The 27314-nt window shown below is 35.9% G+C and overlaps 1 protein-coding gene across 1 annotated transcript in view; it reads right to left on the bottom strand.

The window, feature by feature from the left end:
* The window catches only part of MALRD1 (MAM and LDL receptor class A domain containing 1), a 295587-nt gene that overhangs the window by 169285 nt on the left and 98988 nt on the right, over positions 1–27314 (bottom strand). The window contains exons 21-25 of the mRNA XM_050890929.1: positions 19621–19777; positions 16006–16116; positions 14898–15111; positions 9211–9458; positions 3393–3690 (exon numbers count right to left, since the gene is read on the bottom strand). Coding sequence (XP_050746886.1) covers positions 3393–3690; positions 9211–9458; positions 14898–15111; positions 16006–16116; positions 19621–19777 — 1028 coding nt within the window. The remainder of the gene's footprint in view (positions 1–3392; positions 3691–9210; positions 9459–14897; positions 15112–16005; positions 16117–19620; positions 19778–27314) is intronic.

Below are 27314 nucleotides of genomic sequence, written 5' to 3'. Positions count from 1 at the left end.
CCCTCTCCTTCTTCACTGACCTCGGTGTGTGCATGGTTGTTTCTCTCACATATTCTCACTCCTCTCCCCGGCTGCAATTGCTGCTGTGCAGTAACTTTTTCCCTTTCTTAAATATGTTATCCCAGAGGCGCTACCACCTTTGCTGATGGGCTCGGCCTTGGCCAGCAGCAGGTCCGTCTTGGAGCCGGCTGGCATTGGCTCTATTGAACATAGGGGAAGCTTCTAGCAGCTTCTCACAGATGCTGCTCCTATAGCCCCCTCGCTACCAAAACCTTGCCACACAAACCCAATACAGAAACAAGGCTGAAGTTGCAACTTTTCAAGGTTCAGTGTGGCCAAGGGCTGTTCCTGGGCTGATGTGGATATAGGCAGCCCCTTACATAGGGCAGAGTCTAACTTGAGAATCTGGCCACACTGCAGAGACACAGCAACAGGCATAAACAGCACTGTTAGAACAAAACTGTCTTTGTATCTTCCTACACACAGTACTGTTGTAGGACTTGAGCAAAACCCGATATTCCCCCATACATCTTTATTCATACAGTGAAGAGTTGATAAGTGCCAGCCTAAAATGATGTTTATTGTTTCTCAGGTGCAGCATTTTAAGTGGCTCTCAGTGGCTTTCTACTTCAACATCGTTGTTGCTAAGCAGCATCATGAGGACAGTCTACAGCATGCTGTCAGTCTACAGAAAATGACAATGCTAACTTTCAACATGATTTTTTCTAGTTGTCCAGTGCTCGCTTTCAGCCTTTAAGTATTACTGCATGTTTATCTGGAATAAAAACACCCCCCCTGGAATGTATTTTTTTTAATGTTTAGAACTTCAAAGATTTTACATAAAGTCAAGGAATAATTCTTCTGAACAGTGAGAGTCTCTGTCACAGATAGGAACATTTAATAACTCTATTCTATTTAGTCCTTACACTATATCCATTACCATAGCACTCTGTACAGAAATAACAAGCACAGACCACCTTAGTATACTTGTGTTTCACAGCGGTATTGCTCATAAGACTCAGAAGAATCTCCCTTGATGTGTACATTACAATGAATTCTGATTTAAAAAAAAAAAAGACATTAAAAAGGAATTGTATCACGTTTTTTTTAACGTGTTTTGTTCAGTTTGCAGAATACCAAGTGTAGATTAGTATGTCATAAAAATTACCAAGTAAGCTCTTCAGATTGTGAGAAAAAACACTGAAAAACCGAACTTTATTTGTGTGAAGAGAAGGGGAGGAAAACATTATGACATTTACTATTCACTGTGCTATTTTGAGTACCTAAAATGAAGGAAACATTCCTTGCAAGTCCTGAGAAAAGGAAACACATGTCCAAATATAGTAGAGGAAGCATATTAACCAGCTAGAAAAATATACATCAGTATCAATTCTGCATTGTCATGTTAGGAGAACAGACCTCAAAAGGTACGAACCTCTCTCTTAGAGAGAAAACATTTCAGCTTTCTTAGCAAATATTCTCTCTAGCTGGAGACAAGAAAGGAGCAGATCTCTGCTGCATGATGTTCTTCATCCTCAGAAACTTCAAAAAATTTAAGCAATGGATATAAGTGCTTTATTTTTGGTTAAACTCTCCTTTGCCTCTGCGTATAAGCAGAGAAGTGTAGGAGTACAGATTTTTGCAGCTGATCATCACGGTCATTCTAGCTGGCTCTAGTTTATAAAGTTACATCACAGAGCACTTTTCACAGCCTCCAGTATGCATTTTGTCACTGTTCAGAACATTTCTGTAGGCAGGAGTAGATTTCATACGCAGGTTTCTAAGCCCATATTTCAAGCAATGAGCCAAACAGACATCACTGCTAAATAGTAGCTGTAAGTTGGAATCCTCAGTGGCTAATGTAAACTCTTATCTGGGACAAGTGAAAATTGTTGATATGGAAAAGACGGTTCACTATAAGGATGAATTTAGACCATTATCTCGAAGCGTTGTGAATCTACAAAGTTCACAAAGTACATCTTAGATGAGCTACACCAAGGAATCAGTCTCTGGTGGCTTTTTCCTGAAATTTTAGCAGCTTTTTTATTATATGCATCATAAAAGTGTTTTGGAACTTCCTTTACTATCAAAACCAAAGCTTTTAAAGTTTCTAACATTGCCACAGGGACTTGCATCTACCATTAAGAGGACAGAGTCTGAAAACATCAAAAATAACGAATCAGAAATCTCAGCTAGTGTTCCTCTTGGGGTAACATCCGTATAAAGCTGAACTTTAAAATACCAATTTCATTTGCAATAAATTTCCATGACTGTTTTGACAGAAGTAGGAAGCCAATACTACGTACCGTAACTGGCAACTTATCAGAGATATATCTCAAAAATATTGCCCATATCTTTCCTGCTTATCTTGTGCACAAACTACAGTGTAATTTCTTGGGTTTGATGTAGTCTCATCAGTGTTATTTCCCAGTGCCTGAGCAGTGCTTAATAATATCCTAAAGGGGAAGGCTACTCATTAGCAGCAGTAGCAAAGCAAACAGCTCACATAAATTAATAATCCATTCTCCCGGTAGTCCTTGACATTGGGAAATATTAACTTTGTTTTATTGATCAGAAAGACAGAGAAGTGAGATAAAATGACTTGCCACAGCCATGCAGGAAATTTGTAGTAGGCCCAGGAACAAAATGCATCTCCTAAATTCCACTTTGGGGGGTTACATTTCAGTAGCTCAGGTGATAAATGTGGAAGGAGGAAAGAGATTTGTCCTGTTCTGTCAGAAAGAGTTTCTCCTTCATCATTTGTGTCCAAGCAAATATTAGTAATGAACATCAGTGTTTTCAGGAGCAGCTCTTAACCTTGGGGTTATTGGGATCCATCCCCATCAAAACTTTATTATTTTTGTAAAATTTTTCTGAGTCTTATTTCCCTTATTTCCCTTGTGCAGTAAGTGAGGATGTTGCAAATAATTGCACCAATGCCGGCATCACACCGCACAGGAAGAAGATGGATATGGTAGTACTATCAGTATCAGTAGAAATTCCCACTAGCCAAAAAGCATTAAAGCCTACTGGCCTTATTGCAATCCATCCATATTGGCTCTGTCCCACCCTCAGTTCTTTATTTTACAATAACTATATTTTACAACTATTGATAAATAAATCCTACTGAATTAAGCAGGATATTGTCTAAGCATACGTGGCTGGACAATAAGTCTTGCAGATTCACAAGAGTTGACTCTGTACCCAAACAATTATTTCATAAAATAATTTTATTAGAATTTCAAAGAGCTACTTAAAAGCATGTTAGTTTCAACATGTCTTTAGCAAGGTATGTATTCTATTTCTCTTTTGAAGAAGAGACAAAGAAATGAAAGCAATGCTGCTATTCATTCTTTCCAGACTTACATAGACTGTCCATAGCAGGAACATACCTGTTGGAGGCAGCGTTGTGGGTTCTGCTGGTAAAAACTCCTGGGATGGTAAGCACTCCCTGGAAAACGTGAGGTCATCAAGTGCTATGCCATCTTTGGGACCTTTTCCAGCTATCCCTTCAAAGACAACTTGGAAATCTTCATCTCCTTCTCCAGCCAGGATCAGTGTCTCGCGCTGCCAGAAATTTCCCTGGTTTCCAGTAAGATTAAGGAGAATTTTTTCACGTTTCACTGTAGTCCTCTGGTAGACAATCAATGACCCAATGTGAGCTCCATACATATGGTAATAGAAGAGTATCTGTAAGCAAGAACAATAGCATCAAGTATACAACAGGTGACTTCAGATACATTCTGCTATTGTATTTACCCTAATTATTAAATTGAGCATCATTAGTAGCATTCAGAATAGCCCTTAATTTTACTAACTAAAAAAAAAATTAATTGAAATGCACAGGAAAAGACTTACTAGTGAAAATTTTTTAACTATTCCATAAGCCAAACTTTGAAGCCAGCATTACAATACTGTGACAGCTGATCTTGCATCCCTTTGAATAACTCTTACATGTAAATGTAAAAGAATGAACATACTTGATAAGGAAACAGTAATGGAGCAGTGCCATTTACAATATGGGAAGTAACTTCAGTTTACTGAATGCTTTTCTGGTTATAAATGTGTTTGTGCTAGATTATAGAGTGTATAATTAGAAAATAATATTTTCTAATTTAATATGGGGACAAAATTTCTACATGGATTGCAGAAATGCAAAACAACAGCTAAAATAAAACATAAGAGGTCCTTGGATTAAAAAATGTGATTTTTTTTTTTAGTAAAACTGGGGAAAACAAATTATGAAGTACAAAAGTAAGATCAAGTACATACAGAACATTAAAAAAAAATCACCATGAAGTTGTCACCATTAACTGCTCTCTCAGTTATTTTCAATTCAAGAGCAACAAAGGAATACTTGTATTTGATCAAATACTTAATCTAGTTCAATATCTTGTTTCTAACAAAGATCAGAATATTTCCAAGAATGATGTAGGACCCTGAAAGAAGGCAAAAACTTGTCTATAGCTCAGATTTCCTCCTAGTCTAATGCATAGCACAAGCCCTAAAGAATGAAAACTCTATCTTATTTATTATAGCTATAAAAACATAATAGCAAATATTATGATACTCATGTAAATGTAAAGTCACATCCCTTTGTGTTACCTGGTGCTATAGGATTTCATAGGCTTCTGCAGTCTATTGCATTGCATAAATATATTATTTTTTAAAAAAACCCACATTTCTATTTAATTGATTTTCTCTAATTATTGATTAGTAAAGCCACCAAGGGCTTTGTGTTTCAATTCTTTTGCAAGTTTTATTGAGTTCACTTTCAGAATGTCTCCTGTGTAATGAAGTAGTCAAATATAATTTTTATAAGTCAGTTTTCTTGTATGGAAATATTTCTATTCACCTGCCCATTTCCTGTCCTGCAATTACTCTGCTTCTCTTAAAATCGTTCTTTAAATGAGGTTTGTCTATTCAATATATGTGTATATCTTTAAACTGTATAACGATTTTCACATTTTTAGGGTTAATCTCTATTTCTTTTACTACAGCTGAATTTTGTTTCATTTTCTGACTGTCACTAAATTCTGAGCAGATATTTTCATAAAGCTGCCCACCACACTGCTCCTGATTGACTACAGTTCTTTTCAAAACTACCAGACTGTATTTTGTATGTTTGCCTTTCTTTTATGATCATTGAACTCATATCTCCCCCATGCCCCCAGCCCCCAGCATTACTTTCCGGACTTCACATTTATTTGCAATACCCTTATCTCAATTACACTGAATAATTTTGTATATTGGAGTCAACATACTGGTCTTCTGTTCTACATCATTTCTAGATATACCATATAGCAGTAATGTCATCCTGATAACAGCTATGCACAAATTTAATTTTAAGCATGTATCCAAGTCCTTTCAGGGCTGGGGCCCCACATTACTCAGGCTTGAATTATAATGTATGTGAAATATTCATTCCCATACTTAATTTGCTTTGCCTCAGAATGTAGGCTAGCTCTAGTATTAGTCCTCCAAGGTTCTCTCTATGTTGTCATCCATCAGTTGGCTACTTAATCTTTTCAGGTCTATCCTGAAGAATTTATCATGGATTTTTGAAAACTAGAAAAATTTTAACAACTGGTTCTTTTTGTAACTAATTTTCTGATACTGAAATAAAATTTGAAAGGTTACAATGCAAAAATATACAGAAAATACAATACCTGCAAAAACAAACAGCCTCCGCCCCCTTTCTACCGTGCATACCATAAAGGGATTGCTGATATTAATGACATCTTTCATATTTTTAATTAAAATTCTTTGACTTCATTCTTAAATTCCCTCAGAATGACAATGTATGCCATATGCTTTTGGTTACGTATGACAACTAAATTTAAGACTTTGTTCCAGCACCATCTCTTTCGGCACCATAGTCTGCAACAGTACTGCTTCAACATTGGTTCGAAGGAGCAGCTCTCAGGCTGATATCTCTACACAATGTCCTACAGTGAATACTAATCCAAAGAAGGTATTTAAGGTTTTTTTAAGTATTTTCAACACAATTTCTTTATTATTCCACAGTAGTATATATAGATTTCCTGGTTTTCTTAAGGATTGACATTTCCAGATAGTATAATTATTTATCACTGATGCCTTGATGCAGAATTCTCCCTTTTCTTTCCCTGATTTATTTTGTCATAGTCTCACTTTCTTTCTCCTTAGACTGTTTCCCTTGGATTTCTATTCTTTTTGAAGATGCAGCTTGGTTTGTGAAAGTCTTGTATACAAACAAACCGTTCTTTTTTTTCATGTATGTCCCTTTATACTTGCTGATGTATATTTGTTTTCTCTGCATAAAACTCGTCCCACTGATGTAAATGTACATTTTCCATTGATCTGAATGGGCCTAAGATCCCAAACTAAGTCTGTTGTAATACATGATGTAGCATTCGCTTCTCTCATAACTCACAGAAAAGAGTAAAATATTCTAAGGGACTGTCGGATCTGCTAAGATGAAGCTCTGGGTCTTGAAATAATTTTTTCATTCATACAATTTCCTTTACCAGAAATTTCATTTCCCTTGGTCAGTTGCCTAAATGAAAGCTTCCTAACTTGAAAATAACCTTCCTAAATGAAGGTTAGAACCTTCAAAAAACACTATAAAATGTTATAAATATGACTGACTGTTTCAGGCCGTATCACAGATGTAGAAGTTTTGTCTGTAGAAGGCGCATAGACCCGCTGTTTTTTGTAAATAAATTTCAGTGTGACAACAGTAATAGTTTCCAATAGTTATGTTTCAAGCATTTCGTTGCATTTAATATGATACATCATAATCTGACATCCTCTGTTATTCTGCATTTCTTTGCATATATATTTTACTCTTCATAGATAGAAGTTAAATAGTGGAAAAGTTATTTTTAAAGCATAAAACCAGATAAGGTGGAGAAAGAGATGTTTTCAAACATGATGCTAGAGAAAGAAGCAAACATCTCCAAGCTCATGTGAGCAGAAATTTTTTAATATGTATATTTTAGGCAATACAGAAAATTAACTTAGAAAACATGAGATCATCGCTCAAATTTTGAAGATATTTTATAATGGCTAGATTAAGTTTTGCTACTGACATATTGAAATTAGTCAAGTTTTGGTTGGATCATAAAATCAAGCCATTTATGTTTAATACTTCCTGACTTTCTTATCTATAAAGAGTTTTGGGAATTTTCGAACAGTTCAATCAAAAGAACTGCTTAGAAATCTCAAGCATAAGCAGAACTGTTTCCAAGTTTCAGACAAACTCTTTACAGGTTTTGATTTTCCTCATGAGTAGTGAGTATGAGATAAATGGAACTGGAGGCAAATGACTGGACATTTTGAACAGAGACGTCATCTGCATATACAGTAAAACTGTTTAAACTTCAGTTTAAGGCAACCTTTATTGATGAGCATAGTGCGGTGACCACACAATCAGTTCAATTCAAAGGTTTTTTGAAAAACGACTCCTCTTCACCAAGATTATCCTCTTGAGAGAGCTAGTTATTAGACAGATGTATAAAGGTGAACTTGCAAAATGAGACCACTGAGGACAGAAATCTAATGGAAGGTGATTACATATCCTATTTTACAGGCAGAAACTCAATAAAGTTTTACATCTTCCATAAATAGAAAGACACTGATATAATCTCTCAGGCAAGTTACTAGACCAGTATCTCCAACAAATGGATGGAGTAAGAATTCCAAGTGTGGCATCAGTAGTGGAGATGCTCCAAATGCTGGAGAGCAAAGTGGCTATTTTATGGTCAGATCATTAGAGAGCTCTTGAGCTTAGATAGATAGCCAACAAACACTCCTGTTGCCAAGTTAGACAGATCTTCATGTGTTAATAGCAAAATAATTAGCAAAAAAATAGCTTGAATGTTTTTTACTCGCAGTAGTTCCAAAATTCTTTACCCTAGATTCTAGGCTGCCATATGACTTAGACCACTCTGCATTTGTTCACACTTCCTTTCAACTCTAATAGGTCACGGAATGGAGTAAAACAATTTTCGGGACTGTCTGATCTGTTAGGATGAAGTTCTGGGTCTTAATTAACTATTTGAGAGATTAATTCCTTCATCTCAAATCAAATGTTGAAATAACTTTATATAATAATACCTCCTTTTTCTCTTCACTAGGTCTTTTTTTCTTTTTTTTTTTTCCAGACCACTTCTTCAATTCTGGAAATCCATTCCCAAATTTACCCTGAAAAGGTTAAGCCATTCCTGCCTTGTTAATTTTCTAAAGTCTTTATAAATTTTCCTTTGCTAATTTTCCAAATGCTAAAAGTACCACTTTCCCTCCCACAGTGGCTCCATTTATGCACCATATTCCTCTCCATGTAAATAATATATATAGATATTTCGTTAGCTCTATTTCTAACTACTATTTTAAAATTATTACTGATTTTATTAGTAATTAGAATTATTGGCAACTATTAATGTTTAAACTTCCATTTTGTGTTTAACACTGATGTTAGAAACTCAGATACCATTTATTTTTGCCTTGACACTTAAAGACTATGACAATTTGAAAAAATACTGTTTCAAAGTAATGCATAGTTCAACTTTCTGGAAAACTCACTTTTTCAGCATGTTGTTCCTGTAGCAGATTCTGATAGATGTGTTCTGAAAGATGTCTTATGAAACTACAAGTTACCATTTTAGCAAAGACTATAAAAGATGTATCAAAACTAGAAAACTTTTTAATCCAGGTTTGCAAAGAAATGATCAAGCTCAAATCACTACAATGTGCTGTAGTATTTTGGAAAATAAAGACTTACTTTTCTCCATTCTCTAGAGGAGAGTCAGTGACAAAGCCTTCTGTCACGGATCCTTCTATTTGCAGTTGTACTCTTTGAAAGCCAATTGTTACTGTATTTATACACATTTTCTCCATAAAATCACAAACCATTACATAGTTGTATGCTACTTAGGGTGAGTGTCATGTAAGACATACTCTGAATCAGACACTGTATTCACTGTCAGCTTCATCTAAATCTCCCAGAGTACTTATTTACTTACAGACATCATTCTTCTCCTGGAACAAGATACATGTTTTCTTATGATTTCAAGGAAATAAGATCAGGCCCTGACTCTTCTACAACATGCTTTTTTTTTTTTGTCAAGAAATATTTCAGTGATCATCTGTCTTTGTTTTAGGAGTATTATCTTGGTGCAATCTAGAAATCAAATTCTGCATTCCTGCTAGTACCACACCCTCACATACCTTGCAGTTTTTATTCCTTCTGTTTAAGACAGGACTAGAAATCCTAGCTTTCTGTCCTGGCAGCTGAAGAAATGAACTCTTTATAAAAATATAATGACCAGATGGCTCTTGCAATGTATGATCAGTAGCTGGTCCAGTGCCCATTTTTGTAGTACTGCTAGTTCTGAGGTTCCAGTCAAAATCATCATTTTCATCTTGCTTCCATCCACAAAGATCAAACTCAAAATTGCAACGCCCAATAGATGCACCTGAAAGACATTTGCACACACATGAAAAGAGAATTTTTTCTAGAAATTAATTAGGTACATATACTACAACCATAGCACACAAATCCATAAAAAAAAAAAATACTTCAATATAAAAAATAATATCCATGTATCTTATTAAACAGAGCATTTTTAATGTTCTAGGATATAATAATAGGATAGGATAAAACTGCATCTATATGAGGTAGGTCTCTGTGCTCTCATTATTATAGTCAACAGAGTCCTTGGTATAAAAGTAACCAAATATAGCCATCTATTTTAGGTCAAGCTGAATAGCCCTTTAGGGTCTTACAGGCAGAGGTCAATTGGTGCCCTCCATAGGGCATCCAAGACATCTGCAGAAAACTAGCCACTTTTTGGAGGAACATGTTAAGGTCAGGTAAAAATGATAACAAATGCCTATATTTAGGGAACAGAAACCCATCCAAATGAATATATTGAGCACCATAAAGACACAGCTTCCATACAGACACATACAGGTAAAACATAAATGTAGGTGTGCTAACTTCGAGCTGAATCACACCCATAGTTAGTTTACTTTTGCATGTTTCCAGAAGAGTTCACACAAGTATTTTCTTAGCCAATATGCAAGCATGGATGATTATCTACATTTCTCCTTAAATTGTATTAAATGCCTAGAAAAAGAGAAAGCTGTCATAAATTTGGTTGATTTTTATATGAAACAACCTGCATGCTCTTCACCGGTTTTCCAATCTTGAATTTTAAAACAGCCAGCGTGGTGAGTCAACTGTCTATGTAAATTAAGGTTAAGTCAATTGCACCACTCCAGAAGTTTAAGCTGTGTATATTTTTTCCTCTATAGACCTATAACTTCATTATAATGATTACCAAGTAAGACTAAACTTGCTGAAATAAACTGGAACTTCGGCAGAGCCTTCAAGAGACTTTTGTCTGTCCCTTGAATATTCTTACTATTATTGCTAGAAAAGAAAGTGCTTTGAAGATAAATTTGTAAACTGTATGGATCATTTGGTCTGACAGTATAAGAAATGACAAAAGCTCTCTTGTAAAATGTAAACAGAACCTGAGCCGCTTCTGGGGTCTGATAAAGTTCAGCCACTTAGAAGTGGCTTTATTTAATTGGCAGCTGGTCAGGAGCCTCAGTAATGAGGCCAAGGAGCTAAAATCCATGGAGTCTACACATGGACCAAAACAGTACAGACAGCTACCTCTAAAATTTCAGGCTGAAATCAGATGAAAGATTTCTTCCTTGTATTTTTCTTTGTGGAGGTCATAAGGGTGAAATAGAAGCTAGAAACATTTTCTTAAAAATATGGACTATTTAGCAAAAATAGTTTCGCTGTCTTTTACCTTTGTCTGCAAATACGATGCCATCTGAAATATCAATTAAAAAACCCTCAAACCTGATGTGCTAAATGATATGATTATCATTTATGCAAAACATAGATTGTAGTTTACCTCAGCTGAATGAAACTGCCCATAAAATTTGTCACTCCTCATCTTTTGCCATATGATCATTTAGTTTCTTAATATTTCAGGATCCTAAATAAATTCCTTCAATTACTTACAAATTCCATCTTGAGTCAATGAAATTCATGCATGCAACTGGTCATTTTATTTTAAAGGCATATTTTCAAGAACCAAGACCTTAAGGCATGAGCATTGAACATCCCTGCCAATGCTGTATATATTGCGTGTTACCTAATCTAAATTTAGATGTCCTCGTAGGATTTCTATAGTCAACAAAGAAAAATACTCATATCTATAGGACAATTTATGTAATCTAATCCAAACAACCAATTTTAAATGATATGAACTTCAGCCTGGAAGTGAGTCACTCCACTGATGAAAAGGAGAACTTAAGCAGCCTGCTTAGAAGCTCAAGTTACGGAAGATGACTGTGCCCTTGCATATTAAATCTTTGGTAGTAGACACTTCTAAGAAGAACTTCTTCACTGTGAGGGTGGTGAGGCAGTGGAATAGCTTGCCCAGAGAGGTTGTAGATGCCTCCTCCCTGGAAGTGTTCAAGGCTAGGTTGGATGGGGCTTGGAGCAACCTGGTCCAGTGGAAGATGTCCCTGCCCATGTCAGTAGGGTTGGAACTAGATGATCTTTAAGGTCCCTTCCAACCCAAACCATTCTATGATTCTATGAACTCTTAGTAATGAAGTACAAAAGCAAAGCTAATCTTTTTGTCTGTGGAGCAGTCACACAGGGCTGCTGAATTAGTCTCCTGGATGAGAGCTTAATAATTTGAGAAAAACACTTAACAGTAGGTATATGAAATGTACTATATTGATCACAAAAGATCTAATGAATCTTTGTAATAAACTAAGTAATTAAATGGAGCAAAATTTAAACTATTTTAAGTCATATTATTCCCATCAGCTATGCCTGGATGAACAAGAAGTACAGAGCTATAGGAGCAGATCGGTAGAGCAAAACACCTGATGCTGAGGACCTAATGACATTTAGGGGGGTGGTGGAGGAAAGAGGACTGAGGTGGCATAGACTGATCCTCCGGGCTGAATGACCACTAGTGGTTAGAATACATTTGATGCCCTCCTGGAGCTCATCTTTCAATTTATTTTCTAATGAAAGGAGCCTAGTTCATGTGCTTGGGCACACTCTACAATGCAAACCAAATCACTATGAATAGGAATAACTGAGAGATTTGCTTCAGAAGCACACTCATGAGCCAAACCAAACATTAACCAAGCTCAGACAAAACCAAACATCTACCAAGTACAGCCACCTGCACTGGCAGTAATCCGTATTTCAGACTGGAAAAACACTACTGCCCCACAGCCTTTTTCACAAAATTTAATTTGCTATATCTCATAAAACACCATTTCTGCCTCAAGGAGTCATGCCCAAGTCAGTCTAACCAGCACTGCCTCAGAGACCTTCCTTCAGGTTATACACTGATAACCTGAAGCAGCATAAGGCAAACCCCGGCAGTTTCTGAACATGGTTGAAGGAGTGCTACCACACATTACCTCGCCAGTATTGTTATGGTTTATTTTGTTCTCATATGTTTGTAGTAAGAAAATAGGACTAGTGACATTATACTTAAAGAAAACTCTGAGCATGGATCATTCATTCAGTATCTAATGGAATAATTTCTAAACATTTGACAAATCAGTATATCTTTTAAAATGTGTACTTCACTTATTTTACGGCACTGACATCATGCAACTAGCTAAAAAAAGCCCTCTACAAAGCAAACAAAACCAAGGCACAGATTTCTCAATAGTAATTTAGCAGTTTTATGAGGCATAGTTTATATCTTGGCAGCACTGGCTTTGTCTAGACATTGCTGATTAGACTTGGTGAGTATTGTCGTGTGATATAGTCCTATTAACATTCTGGAGTTTCAGGAATATAACAGAGATTAGTGACTAGTTTCTTTCTACATGGTGCAGAAAGACTTCATTAACTGAGATATGATGACTCTTTGTGCACGTAGCAAACCACGTCTACAGTTAGAGCTAGCGATCCAGGAAGGCCTACTGCAAAAAGGTACTTTGGAGATGTCTGGAAGCTGCACAGTTTTCATGTTTTTTAAACACAGTTGCCATGCCTGGGCAAAACTGCCCATTTCTTGTTTCCTGTGCTTTGATCTACCATGCTTTGCTCTGCTAAAGCCTTTCCTAGGCTTCTGAGTTTGAGGTTTTCAAGTTACCGTGCTATGGTTCAGCAGTGAGGAAACGACTCTTCTCTGATGGCTGCAAGGAATGAAAAAAAACTTCACAAAGAGTGGAAGTATGTGTTTCCTATCATTATGTTCTCTTTGGAGGCAGCCTGTCTCATGAAAAAGCTGGGAAAACAGAACCAACATTTTTCTGCTAGGTACATTTTCAGCAAATGCTGTATTATATATTTCTACTTTATTAAATATACAAGGATGAGGCAGCACCAATAAAAGAAACCCCAAATTCTCCAGCACATAGTGGAAATTTAAAGCAGCATAACTGTTTCAAAACTGAAAAAATAAAAGGGAAAAAAAGGAAAGCAATTCCTGACACTGTTATTGAAAATGTTATTGAATAAAACACTCCCAGACCTAACAAAGAAAGTCATAATTGATCACTAAGCATTTTACAGCACAATTAGACACTATGAAATGGGATTAATTTTTTATCTGAGGCAAAAAACATGTTGATATAGAAGTTTCACCCCAGTAATGACCCCTGCACTCTTAAGGCTCCATAATACTTCATTGTGAAGCTTCCTGTTAAAATGCAGTCAGGAAAGTTCTTTTCTTAATTTTTTTAAAAGATTTTTACTTTTTTTTTTTTAATTAAAAATAATAAGTAAAAAAAGCACTTTGCAGGAAATCATTTTCTTTGTGGGACTGTTTCAGTTCATCTCTTTTCCAATGGGGAATCAGAATGAAATACTTTAGGGGGTTGCAAAACTAAATCCCATCAGCCTGTTTGAACCATCTTGCCCCTAATGCTTCAGTCTTTACTTGGCTGATGGTGTTTCATGGGAAATACAGACAATCTGGAAAACTCAAAAAAGTCATGGATAAACAGCATATTTCAGAAAATGAAAGCCAAAATATGAGAATCTTTTTCAACAGAGTAATTCCAACTTGATATACTCCTCATTTTTAGTTGCAGAAGATCTGAACTGGTCCCCATATAGCTTAGTGACATGCTGTTCCTGGTTTGGAAGTCACTGAGAAGTTTAATAGTATTAAAATAATTTACAAAACACAGTCTCTTTGCCTTGTACCTTAGCTTCATAGGATATCAGCATACCTTTGCTTCATAGAATTGTATTCACTGAGAATTTGACAAACTGTATTCATAATCTCAATAAAAATGAGGCAAGTGTTCTTAGAGTACCAAACAATGCAGATTTGATTTTGTGAGCATTTCCCACAATTGTACTAGAAAAAAGAAACTGTTAGTACTATATATTGTGATCCATTTCTCTAGAGGAGAACCTTTTTGATATTAAACATCATTCTTTCAATCTGATATTACAGATGTTGTTTCTTGATATCTTTTGTAAAACCAAAATTGCACAGTATTCAGATTAAAATGATTTGCTAAGAGACCTGACAATCCTTGAAATATCAAAAGAGGTAGGTCCCTCATATTCCAGAGGTATTATGCTTGAAGTATTTTTTTCAGCCTTAATACATTCTTTTCATATGGAAAGCAGGAGATTTTTATTCTGTTTTTAAAGACAGCTGCTTTCTGAGTTATTTTAAGAAATTCACTAACAGCTCTGTTTAATTTCTATCATATGATTTCAAATTAAATAATAGTAATTTAAAATCCTTAAAAGCCAAGGAATAGAATTAGATTATTACCTTCTTGTTTGCTTTCTTAGCTGATAAGCTGCCAAAAGTATTCAAGTAATAACAATTCACAGCAGGCACAGTTATTTATGATAATTATATTAAAAAAACCACCATACTTACTGCAAATAGTAGGGCTCTCATCTGAGTTATCTGCACAGTCATTTACAAAATCACACAGATTATCCTTTGGGATGCAGTACTTGTTGGCACATGTGAATTCCTCTGATGTGCAAGGTCTGCTTGGGAAGAGCAAAGGGGAACAATCTTCAAAGGTAATATCATCCACTGCCACGTCTCCCATGTAACTGACACCACGTTTTGCCCTGAAAACAACCTAATAAAAATAACAGAGCTATTACAGTAAGACACTCTTAAGATATATAAAAGCTTATACATGCAACATGAATAGAACAGAGACTATGACCGTCTTGGAAATCTTGGAATATGAAGTGGTCAGTTCTTACTGTCAAAGCACAGTCCTATGAAGGCTTGTACTATTGCTTGTACAGATCTGTCACTACAGTTATTGAAGGACCGTCTTCCAACATCAATGAAGTACAAAAAAAAAAAGGGAAAGAAAACGAGCAACACAAACAGATACTAGTCCCCACTCATCCTGAATTAACAGCAAGGGTTCCACCTACTTCTGCAAAATAAGCATGAAAAAGACTAGTCTGAGTCATTCATCAGTTATTTCCATGAATGTAAAAAGTATGCTAAAGTTTCATTAAAAGCCATTCAAGACAGAAGTATCAGGGAATGTAACACATTTTTAAATATGTTCCTGGCTGTCTCTGTTTTTTCTATAAGGGTACAACTAAGCATGGCATATTCATGACTAAGTATCTCTAAGAGGCTTATGAATCAGCTCATATTTCAAAGCAAACATCATGTTCAAGACTCTTTTTTCAAAAACTAGATGTAATACTACTACACACTAAGGAGAAGGACATGGAATAGTTTAACCTGAGATGGATTTAAGGATAGAAGGGATTCTCCATCTTAAAAATGGATATCAGTCTGAGATTGAAGGAGAGTGAGAAATCTCCGTAAACTTGTGTCCAGCTCAGATAACCAATCAGACAGCCAAAAAGATGACTGTTGTTATTCAGAAGGGGAGGTAGAATATGTGTATGGGGCAAAAAGGGAAATGAGGAAGTGAAGAATGCATAATATAAGAGTACCTAAAGGCAGCTGTCTAGGAAGCACATAATATAAGAATACACACCTGAAAATTTGAACGAATTCCTAAGAATACTTCTGCTCTGTTCCACTGGGGACCTTGGCTGCCACTCTGAGTCCACAGTTTAGAAGTCCTGTTACCGGTTTTACAGAATACCTAAAAAGGAAATAATTCTAGGTCACAAAAAATCTTTCCATTACCAACTCACTTTAGGTCCCTTAATTGTATACAAGAGTACAAGCGTATCTTGTACAAGTTATCTCTATACCACCATTAAATATCATAGAATCATAGAATATCTGGAGTTGGAAGGGACCCAAAAGGATCACAGACCCAACTCCCTGCTCCTCGCAGGACTACCTAAACCTAAAAGGACTACATAACCCTATGACTAAGAGCATCGTCCAGACGCTCCTTGAACTCTGACAAGCTTGGTGCCGTGACCACTTCCCTGGGGACCCTGTTCCACTAAACGACCACCCTCTCAGTGAAGAACCTTTTCCTAAAGTCCGATCTGATGCAAAGGGATTTGGCAGTGTAAATGACTATTCTAAGAAAATAATGCTCTAAGATTTTCTGATCTCCTCATAAACATACTCAGTCCAGAGCCTTACCTGGACTAACTTATCCCATTAATTTATCCGGAGTGGCTAGCCACAAATAAAAATTTCTCATTAATGCATCGGGATCCATTTGTAAAACACGGAAACAGCGTTAACAACAGAAGTTACTGGAAAATAGTTCATGCACCCATTAGATTGCTCCATTCTGGGATAGATTTTCTTGTCCTGATTCTTATGAAATGTTTTTTCATCTGCAAATAAAAGCTTGTTCTTTTCTTCTAAAGACCAAATTTCATCTGTTTGGGTAATGGAAGGCTCGTAAACACCCTTACCCCTGTAAACAGTCATTGAATTGGGGAAAGCTGATGCTTTTTGACATGAGCACAAAGTCCTAAATATGTTTTGCTCCAACATCCTGGGCATCCAAATTCAACTGAGCTGACAATAACAAGATGGGTGTTTGATGAAGTGTGTCAAGCTGTGTCTCCAGCCAGTACTCACAGAGCTAAACATCAGTTCACCAGTTGCCTGAACCACTTCTGCTTTCAAGGATTTATTGCTGCTGTGTGTAAGCTTCTTAGGGCAGCCCAGACATTTTTCTTCTTAATGAAAAAAAAAAGTTTTTTTTGAAAATCTATGCAGTCTCATGAGTGTATATGATATTGCGTAACAGGTAAGTTCTGCCAAGCAAACAGCAGATCCTCACACTAAGGAGCTTTCATTCCAGGGGAACAAAAGAAACAGATGTAGTATATTAAATTGAATAGAAAAACAAAGTGACACCTGGCTTTATAGACAAGAAGAACTGCCCACAGATGACATGAATTTTAAGGGAAAAAAAATAAATTGGAGAGAAAAAGGGATTACAGATATTATTTGAGAGAATCAATGGTCCTGAATAAGAAAAGGTTTTTCTCACACTCGAATACAAACTGTATATTTATATGAATATAGATGTGTGTGTGACTATATACACATACACACATGCTTTTACATACACTGTAATTTACCTCCTAAATTATAAATCCAATTCCTTCATCAGAAATTCGTATTTTCTATCATATCATGCTAAAGGTTATAATTTTACAGTTAAATATGGCCATAAATTTATGTGCTATTAAAATCCAAGGCTTCCCTGTACCCTAATGCACTTTGAAGCCCTATGAATTTCGATTCCATTGCATGTTATTGAAAAAGCACATCTAATACTTTGGTAGAGTTACCCATGCCAAGTCAGAAGGCAGAAACCAGACAAAAATGGTTCCAACAAACAGAGGTTACACAATAAAGTGACTGCTAATCAATGTTTAAGAAAGTCATAGAAACATAGGAAGACAGCCATTTGTGCAAACAGCAGGAAAGCCTTCAGCATGTCCTACATGATATTTGATGGCATGGATGCAGACTAACATGCAAAAATCAAAACTTGTGAATTAAATAAAAATGTGGTAGTCTTGGGGGAAGAGATGGATAAAAGGCCTTTAGTGATTTTTAAGCACAGAAAAGATTCACATTCATATAATACTTAGAACCTTTAGAAGAAAATAATAAGAAATTACCTAAATAATTTTATATTCTGAGTTATTCCTACATTCATTACTGATTGTTTAATTAAGCAATTGAAACCAGGTAATTATTTACAATGTTTAAAATGCAAAGGTTTTGTGATTTTCCTTCGGTACTTCTTAAAATCAATTAAGTTCTAGAGGTGGGGAAAATCAGTTAAGGAATAGAGGGAAATAGTAGACTCCTGTGTTGAAACTGAGAAAAAAAAAATCTATATACATTTGCCTTTTGTGGTGGTAATACTGGGTATGGCTCCATAGAATTTGTTGTTAATTTCTACAAAACACTCTATGGACCTGATTCCAGCTAATGTGGGTTCCTACACTGTAAAGAAGCCCTGGACTCCGGAGTAAATGCAAAGAAGTCTCAAAGCAAGTTGATCTCTCCCAAGCCTTAAAACTGAGAGCAAGCCATCTTTATACTCTGATTTCCCACTAACTCTGATGAATTAAAATTTGACTACTTGCCAAGCAGCCTAGCAAGATCTTTACTTACCAGAGAAATTCAGTGATATTTTAAAAAAATTTTTAAGAAAAATTCAAGAAGACACAGAACATGCTTCCTCTGAATATCTAGCAAGTCATATGCATGGGGTGAAGGAAACTACATCTCAGATTTCAGTTTTAACGTCAACATACATTTTAATTTCATTTCAAAACAGTTGAATTCTGCCAGCTTTTTATTATAATTTGTTATTCAGAGTAAGCAAGCTAGCGAGAATTTATTTGTACAATTATATCCACAGGCACTGGCCACACCCAATTTGACACTGGGCGCACAGGTGACTGGGTAACTTATCCTGAGTATTTTTTTCAATCCATTTCTGATGCTGTAGTTATTGTGTAACATTCATGGGAAATCCCATTATAGTTACTCAGATGTGTGGCAAAAAAATTGTTGAGGACAATGTTACTGTTTTATTCATTCACTTTGCAGTGACTCATTTGATCTAAAAGCTGCTAAACGAGTTACGTTTCCTTTACAGAAGTGCTTTTATTTTAACTGTAGTGAAGAAAAGGGTATGGGTAAGATAGTTTGTTACATGATATCCTAGAAATAGTTCAATGCTGTTTACATTAATACAATCAACGTCTGAAGGATATATGTTAAACTTTCTGAGGAATAAGCTGTTTCTACAAAATTTTACAGCAAATTTTAATACAACTACTTCTTTTTTTCATGCTCCCACATTCAGCCAAAGACCTTGATGTCCAAATATCTCCTGATGCTTTTCAGTGTCAAAGGGTATTCTGCAATATAAGGCTTTTTGTTGTATGGAAGTTCCAACCACGGTATGTCTGTAAAGGTAATAATTTTTTATTGTTGTAGAAAGTTACATTTTCCTCAGCTTACTGGAGCTAATGCTTCCTTCAGATCATAACATATTGAGAGCAGTGGAGTATTAGTAATTGTTCATTTTCCTTTATTAGCATCCTAGGCTTTAATGAAACTAATTGACAAGGCATGAGTTTTCTCACTGTAATTTCTAGCAGTAAAAAAAAAACCAACCAAACAAAGAACATCTCCGTACCTCCAGAGAACCTATTGTTGACCCATTCATGTGGTTCCAGAATATGATTTTGCATTTGGGCCCCGTAAGGGAGATGACTGGGGTAGCAATGTCAGCTGTGTGACCAAATTCTCCATTTGAGCTGTCTGCAAAGAGATACCAGCCTTCTTCAGTACACCTGCTCAGAGAGAAAGGTTTTTCTTTATTAAAACAAAACATTTAATCATAATTAAGTTCTAGTCAAAGTTAAAATGGTAATATTTCCTTATATAGATATAGCATCTTCTGTCTGGATATCTGGGTGCCTTTTAGCTTATCAGTGTGTAGCCAGAATCCCAAAAAGCCCTTGAAAAGGCAGCTAGTATTTTTATATTGGAGTCTGGCAAAACAAAATACAGAGCTGAAGTCAGCCTTTAGCCACAGGGTCATATAGATGAGGGCTGGAGGGCCTCTGGGTTCCCTCCTTCCCCCTCCCCCTGCCCCTTTCCTCAGGGAAATCAGAGGGTTTGATCCTAGCTTGAAGTCAAGAAAATCCAAGATACTGGATGAAATTTTCTCCTGAGCTGCCGGGAAAGATGAGGCTGGCTTTGCAGTAAGCATCAGATTCTGAGTGTACAGAGGGACCAGAATTGCAGTTTTAGTGTTTTGAGTATCTAAGATTTGGCTCCTAAAAACCTTGCTTTTCAAAATAAAAAGCAGATGTTGACCAAAGATAAGATTCCTTTCTCTTTAGTGGAGCTGCTACACGCTCAGTGCTTCTCAAAAGAAAGAACCTTTCCAACAAGGCCTTACAAACTTGATGACAGGACCTACGTTTTTAAAAAGGTCCTGGTATTAGATTTTCCTTGCTTTTCAGTTTTCCTGTTTGGCCAAGCCCTGAGCAGCGTTCTGTAAAGTGGCACCACTGCAGCTGTGAGAAGGCAGTGACCATGCCCAGCAAGCACTGCAGAGAGAAATGCAAGGTGCTCAGAGGGTGTTCACAAACTGAAAGTCCTGCCGAACAGGAGGAGTCGGGAATTTGATGGTACAGATTCAAGAACTTTTTTTTTTTTCACCAACCCTCTCTAAGTTTTTATACTTAGAGCAGTCTAAAGGACTAAAAGACTTTGGTGCCTGTGGTAAGAACTCAGTTTGATGCAGTCTTTGCTGCAGTAGACCTGCAGTGTTAAACAAATATTATAAAAGCTATTTTTTCAAAAATCTAGTGAAGTTTCTTTGAAATCTTGTAAGAAAATTGTTTCTTTAAAACATGTTATAAAATTTTAAAAAATATCTTCACTATTTATCTAGACACAATTTACCTCAGATTGCAATGCCTATATTGAACTCAACATGTACTGATCTGTGTAATAAAATAACTATGAATTTAGCACATACAGGTTTATCACTGCAAAGTTACAACAAAATTAATAGATCACATTTACTGTATAGAATAATTTACAGTCAATAATCACAAAATACTTTAACATATATTAATTAAGGCCTGTCATGTACTCTGGAAGTCAAGGAGAGACTAAATTCCACCGTATATTCAGTCACTTTAGGAACAGTACTTTCTATCTACTATAGTACGTAATATAAAGTAGGCTAGAAACAGTCAAATTTTATCTTTGTACTCAAACAGCAATTTCCTCTGAGGATCTGAAGTCCTTTAATTAATTCACTCATCCTTAGAATCACGTATGAAGTAAGTTGTTTCTGATACAACCAGTGACAGATTGATAGATTACAAACCGCCTGATCTTCCTTTTGCCGAGGGCAAAGAATTTCATAGAGTATCTCCTTATCCTTCCTGTAACCTGTGGTTGATCTTAAGGCTATACTCAAATGAAAATAATCTTCCATCTCTTTCTCTTTTGTGATGTTTAAGACCATTAAATTTTTGCTTCATAGGAAAATTAAAACCTAGTAATAGCCATTGACACAAAACAGCCCTTCAAAAATCTTCACAAATCAGTGGCTGGTTCATGGTTTGTTACACAGAGTACTGCTTCTGCCTCCCCTGGTGTCACACCAGAAAAAAAAAAAAAAGGATTAAAAAGGCAACTGCTATAGCCATGGGAAACTACAGAAAATATTTTGGTAAATGAAAATAAGAGACAATTCTGATAGTTATAAAACATTTTGGTACAGAAATCCCAGGCTGTTTTCTTCAGCAGGGCAAAGTGCTAACAGTTCCATGGGTCAGAAGTGGGGAGAGCACTTTTACTAGTTAATCAGCCACAGTTCAATCCTGCAATCATTACACACTTCTCAGAGGTTTCCCAAAACCTTATCTAACATGCAAGAATGAGAGAATCATTGTATTTGTAGATTTTCGTAAGAATTTGTATGTAAAATATCTGCAAATGTCAAAAGGCACAGAAATGAATTATTCCCATAATTTGTCTTTAGCTAGGAAAGATGATTCTCAGCTCTAAACTACTAATACATTTGTTTTATTTAAAGTGAAGCACTAAAAGATCCTGTAAAATGAAGGAACTTATGCAGGAAAAGATAATATTTTGCAGATCGTTTCTTACATGTTAGTTGGAGAAAATGAAGTACATATGATTCATAATTGAAAAATTAAGACACATAAAAAATCAGTAGTGTGTGGGATGGGTTGCCTATGCACATAGTTTTAGGTAGAAATCAAATAAATACATTCAGGAAAGTAGTGATCATGATCAAAGTTAACATTTCTACTGCCACCCACAAAATAGAAATAACTACTCAGCAGCATTACAATATTCCTTTCTCATAAAAGAAATGCCCAGTAGTTTATAGTAAATTTTTCTCTTTGTGAGCCACATACGAGTAGATATTTTTGAAGGAGGAACAATATGTTTTAAAAATACATCTTAAAATGTGGGGCAGATCTTCATTTGGTGTAGGTCAGACATGTTACAGGTGAAATCACTGAAGACTGCTGATAAAGCCAACAGGGACTAAAGTCAGTCCAGTGGGATTCTAGGGAGAAGAGTAATGATCTGCGGAAATCTGGATCTTCCCCACAATCTAATTTTTCCTTTCATTCAGAAGCAGATGAGAGAAGTGTCACTGAAACTTTTCTTTTATCACTGTATCCTGGCAATTCAGACATCTTTATAATTACTGCATGCATTTACATCATCCTTGAGACAGTAGCATAAATGTATGGAAGTGAAGTATTGCAGAAAATAAGCACAAAACAGGGTAATATATATGCCAGCCTTAGGGCAATTAGGTAAAAATAATCCCAAAATAAAAAGTAATAGAGCATTTTTGTTAAAACAGCTTCTCTTAATAAACCGCATGTACTATAAGTGATAATTGAAAACTTTGAAAACTACATAGTTACAGATCTTTCAAGCAAGTCTGCATTTGGAATATTCATTTATTTCCCTCCTTTCTGCTGAAGAAAGCTGTTATTTCAATGTAGCAATTTTTTATTTCTTTTTTTCCTTGGCACTGAGTATTCTACCAGAGTCTTGCCTGGAGGTAAAAGAATACCCAGTTCTCTTAAGGTTTCAAAAAATATTTAAAAATTCAGAATTTACTCTACTACTAGGAACTCATGCCTTCAGTGGTCCAAGAGTGTCAGCAGTGTATTTACATATTTACAGTAGCATTCAAGAGTGCTGTAAGAAGCAGAATGATAAAGAGCTCTGAAAAGCAATAGCACTTACAGCCCTCATAATTCCGAGAGTATTCAGTATTACTTCCAGGCCTTTCAGTGAGATTGATTTGAAACAGTGGCAGGGTACAATCAGTACTATGATGAAATTCAAACATCTGTCTCTTATTTGGTGTGTTCTGTCAGATATGTCTTTGTCCTGAAGGCAGACCAAAATCACGTCTCTGCCTAGATGTTCCTGGTCCCATAGCGCATCCTAAGAAGGCAGGCATCATTGCAATTTTTTTGCCCTTGTTTCAGTGTTTGCTACAATGCTATATTTAAAACTAGTAAACCAGATGAAAGTGCCCTGTATGATACACTTCACAGAGTGCTAGCCATTAAACATGGTGGCAGTATGTGTTTACAAGAATATTAATGTGTGGGAAAGTAAGGGGAAATGGAAGGATCAGAAGGGGCTGGATAAGTGTGTGTAGAGCATCCTTGTTCACCTTCATGCCTATCATGGAAATTATTACACTTAGGACTACAAGACTGATGTGACCTATCCATGTTGTTGTTTAAAAGGAAAGCTTTCTTCTAGTGTCTGTAGCTGACATTAACTTGCTCACAGAGCAAACTCCCTACCTTGAATTCTTTAAGCTGTCTGGTATAGCAACCTGTGTGGAATTTACAAGGAGATGCACATTTGATAGGGGGAAGAGTTTGAAGAAAGCAATAAGAAATCATTCTGTTTGCATATAGTTTACATGCTAGAGGACCTGCACCTTCTATGGATACATCTTCTGCAGCAGAGCCAGTTAACATACATGCAATCATCTGTTCAGTTTGTCAAGCTGCGACTTTCAAAGTCAAAGATTTCTTAGCTGGTCTACATGTATTTTAAACCAGTAAGTAATATACAGTCACAGGGTATTCTAAAACTTTCCATAAACCTAAATTATCAGTCTCTCTTACTCTGCTCAGAAGTTGTTCTGCTCCTCACCCCCATCTTTGTTCTTTGAGTGATCTTCAGCCAAGGCAGTAGTTTCTTTATTGTCTGACTTAATTATCTGGCCTCTCCTTAAACTCCTTTCTTTCCTATTCCATAAAAGTACTCTCCTTTTTTTTTCTTTTTTCTTTTTTTTTTTTCACATGAGACCTCAAGAAGTCGGTGGTAATAAGTGTAAAACAAGATATTGTTCAACATGTATAAGAGTGAATATATCTGGCTTTCAATGTAGATATTATGTAAGTGTTGAAATTCAGCAGAATACATGCAAACTCCCATGCCAGTAGCTGCAAGATCTCAGGCTCATTTGGAAAATTATCCCATGGAAAACCTCTTAGTTGGCAGCTACAGTACGTGTCATTAAAATCTTGATATTTACCCCTTGAAAATAATTAATTTTACCTCTGTACTGCAAGCATTCCCTGTATAGAGACATTCCTCTGCCAGTACAATAATCCTAATTAATTTCAGAGGGAAATTCACAACATTTTAATGGATATAAAAAATTCAACATAAGCAACTGAGCTACATTTCCATACTTGACTTTGTTAATAGCTTAATATTTCAAGTATCTTTTAAAATGTAGTTAGCAAAGAATAGGCATACATAAAAGAATCTTCACTGTATTTCCCCCTTCAAAGCACTCAGAAGAACACAGGGAACTGAATATACTGTATGGGAATTAGTATTGAGGGAAAGATTAGGTGTGTTAAAAAAAAGTTGGAGGCCTGTCCAAAAAATTAGGCCCAGCTTAAATCTGGTAGTGTTATCAAGTCTCATGCTGCGAATTACTCATTTCACAGTAATAATTGTCTATTGTTGTAATGTCTGAAAGTGGATCAAAAATTAATCAGCTGAACTTTCCCCATACAGAAAGTTCAAGCTCTGATTTAATTAATTGTTGCACATCTTTCAGTTTTTAAAGTGTTAATTCATCTATGTATCTTCTACAAATTGTTTGAGAATCCCTGATTAAGCACTTATATGGACTTATAAAATACTCTTTACTCTTTATTTTTCATTTAGAGTGAAAATTAAATCTGGTTAGAAAACAAACAACTCAATTTCATTAAAGAGTTCTGATTTCCTTCCAAATCTCAGCACTAATGAGAAAAACAAACAAACAAAAAAGGCAAACCAGAGCGGGAAATTTCAGTTTCCTTAGAGGGCTAAGCATCCCTATGATTAACACGTCATACTAAAATCTGAAATTCAAAAAGCAGCAGCTCACACATTCCTTTCCATTTTTCCTGGAGATATATGTCCATAAGCACTGTGCTGCATCTATATAGCAAATCAGAGCCCCATAGACATGTTGGACCTATTACATATTTAAAGCATTATTCTTCAGCTCTCCAACACCATCTGTCCAGGATCTGCCACGTCAGTGACCTGCTATTAGTCCAGATGTGTTTCTGTACAGAGAGAAACCCCAAACAAGTGGTCAAAAAACCAGTAGGGCACTAGATGACATCCAAAAGAAGCACTCTCTTGACCAAAGGGGAAGGATTGTGGGATACCAGACATATCAGGAAAATGTGGGCCATCAAAGCTCAATTGATGGTTTGAATCTGATAAGGCAGTGGCTTCAGTTTGCATTTATCACATCCTATGCATCCTTTATCAGGGTAGTGGGGCTGGGGGAGATCAGTCTCTTCTCTATCTATTCCCTTTGCTCCAAGAGCATAGGTAACCAGCTGACAAAAGTTATGCCAAAGTTAAGATATTTGCAAGTGAATTTTAGTTTTAGATTAGCTAGGATTTCCTAGTTAGAAAACATTTCATCAAAAGATTTCTGAGAAAAATTTTTAGATTATTGTTTCATTAGCTAAGAGGGAGTTAAATTCTCCCCTTTTTCTTCCTAACAACCATATTTATGAGAAAAGCTTTATATTGGTGTCATTTTTGTTCTTGTACTGTGTCATCAGAGTATAGTATCGGTATTTTAATGCCTTATATATTTGACGCAAGATGGTTGTAAACTGTGATACTTACCTTTCCATCACACTAGCTTCATTTTATGTTGATTCCTATTATTTCTTGTTTATAGTGTCAGAAACCAGACGATATGAAAGTTCTGGTAAAAATTTAAGTAGGCGTGAAAATAAACTAACCTTTCATATTTTCTAGCACTGGCAACAAAGGTTGCAATAGAAATAAAAAGCATCCAAAAGTCCTTATTATTACAGTATTCCTAAGGAAACAGGCAAAAATACAAGGAAGGCTTAATCTTTATCTTTGCATTTGTCCATATAGAGTCCAATGTAACTTCAATATATTAACCATAAAATGGGAAAGCCGTGTACACATTGTGCCTATAGCACTGTTTACTTGAAATTTGGCTTTAAGGTGGGAAACTGCTGAAAGGTGGGTAGAAGCAATATAGAAATACTACAGAAAGTATTATAGAAATATACAGAAAGAGTAAGCCTTCTCTAAAAAAAAAAATCAAGCCCTAACAGTTCCGTCAACACTGCATCTGCCTGTAGAAATGACAAAAAGGTGCTAAAAAATTTCAGAAGTGAAAGAGACCTTAATATTCAAGCACTCATTCAAGAAGAAATTTATCACCTCCTTTATACTCTGGGTAACAGCTACTCGGTGCACTGCCCATTATGCCCATTATTTCAGATAGAAGGCAACACGTGATGTAGGAAGGAGAGGGTAATCTGTGGACAGTGGCCAAGGTTTTACTCAAGATACATAATGACCGTGAATCTGAAAGAAACGTGGCAGAGCACACTTCTCTAGGAAACATGAGAAGTTTTATGAGGAGAAAGAAGGAGAATGAGAAAAAATTACCTTGTTTCTTTAGTATCTGTATTTGCTAGATATTCAGTGTCTGCACCAGAAATAGTTTGACTACTTATCCTTCTGTAGACAATATAGGATGGCCTATTACAGATCATAACATATTAACAGTTCTTTTACAGCCCCTGTCTTGCAGTGAGTTACACATAACATATTCATTGGCTTCAACAGGGTTCTTTCCTGAATAAAGGACTGTAGCTGTGAGGATATTATTGCAGAAAAAGAATCTATATACAAAATTAAAATGTCATAAAATGTGTAACTTTCAGTAATCTTAAAGGACAATAAGAACTCCAATAACCTAATTAATTCTAA

This window comes from Gymnogyps californianus, chromosome 2, assembly GCF_018139145.2.
Source record: "Gymnogyps californianus isolate 813 chromosome 2, ASM1813914v2, whole genome shotgun sequence".
Lineage (NCBI taxonomy): Eukaryota > Metazoa > Chordata > Aves > Accipitriformes > Cathartidae > Gymnogyps > Gymnogyps californianus.
The sequence above is the reverse complement of the archived record's forward strand: the minus strand, read 5'-3'. Positions and strand labels throughout refer to the sequence as shown.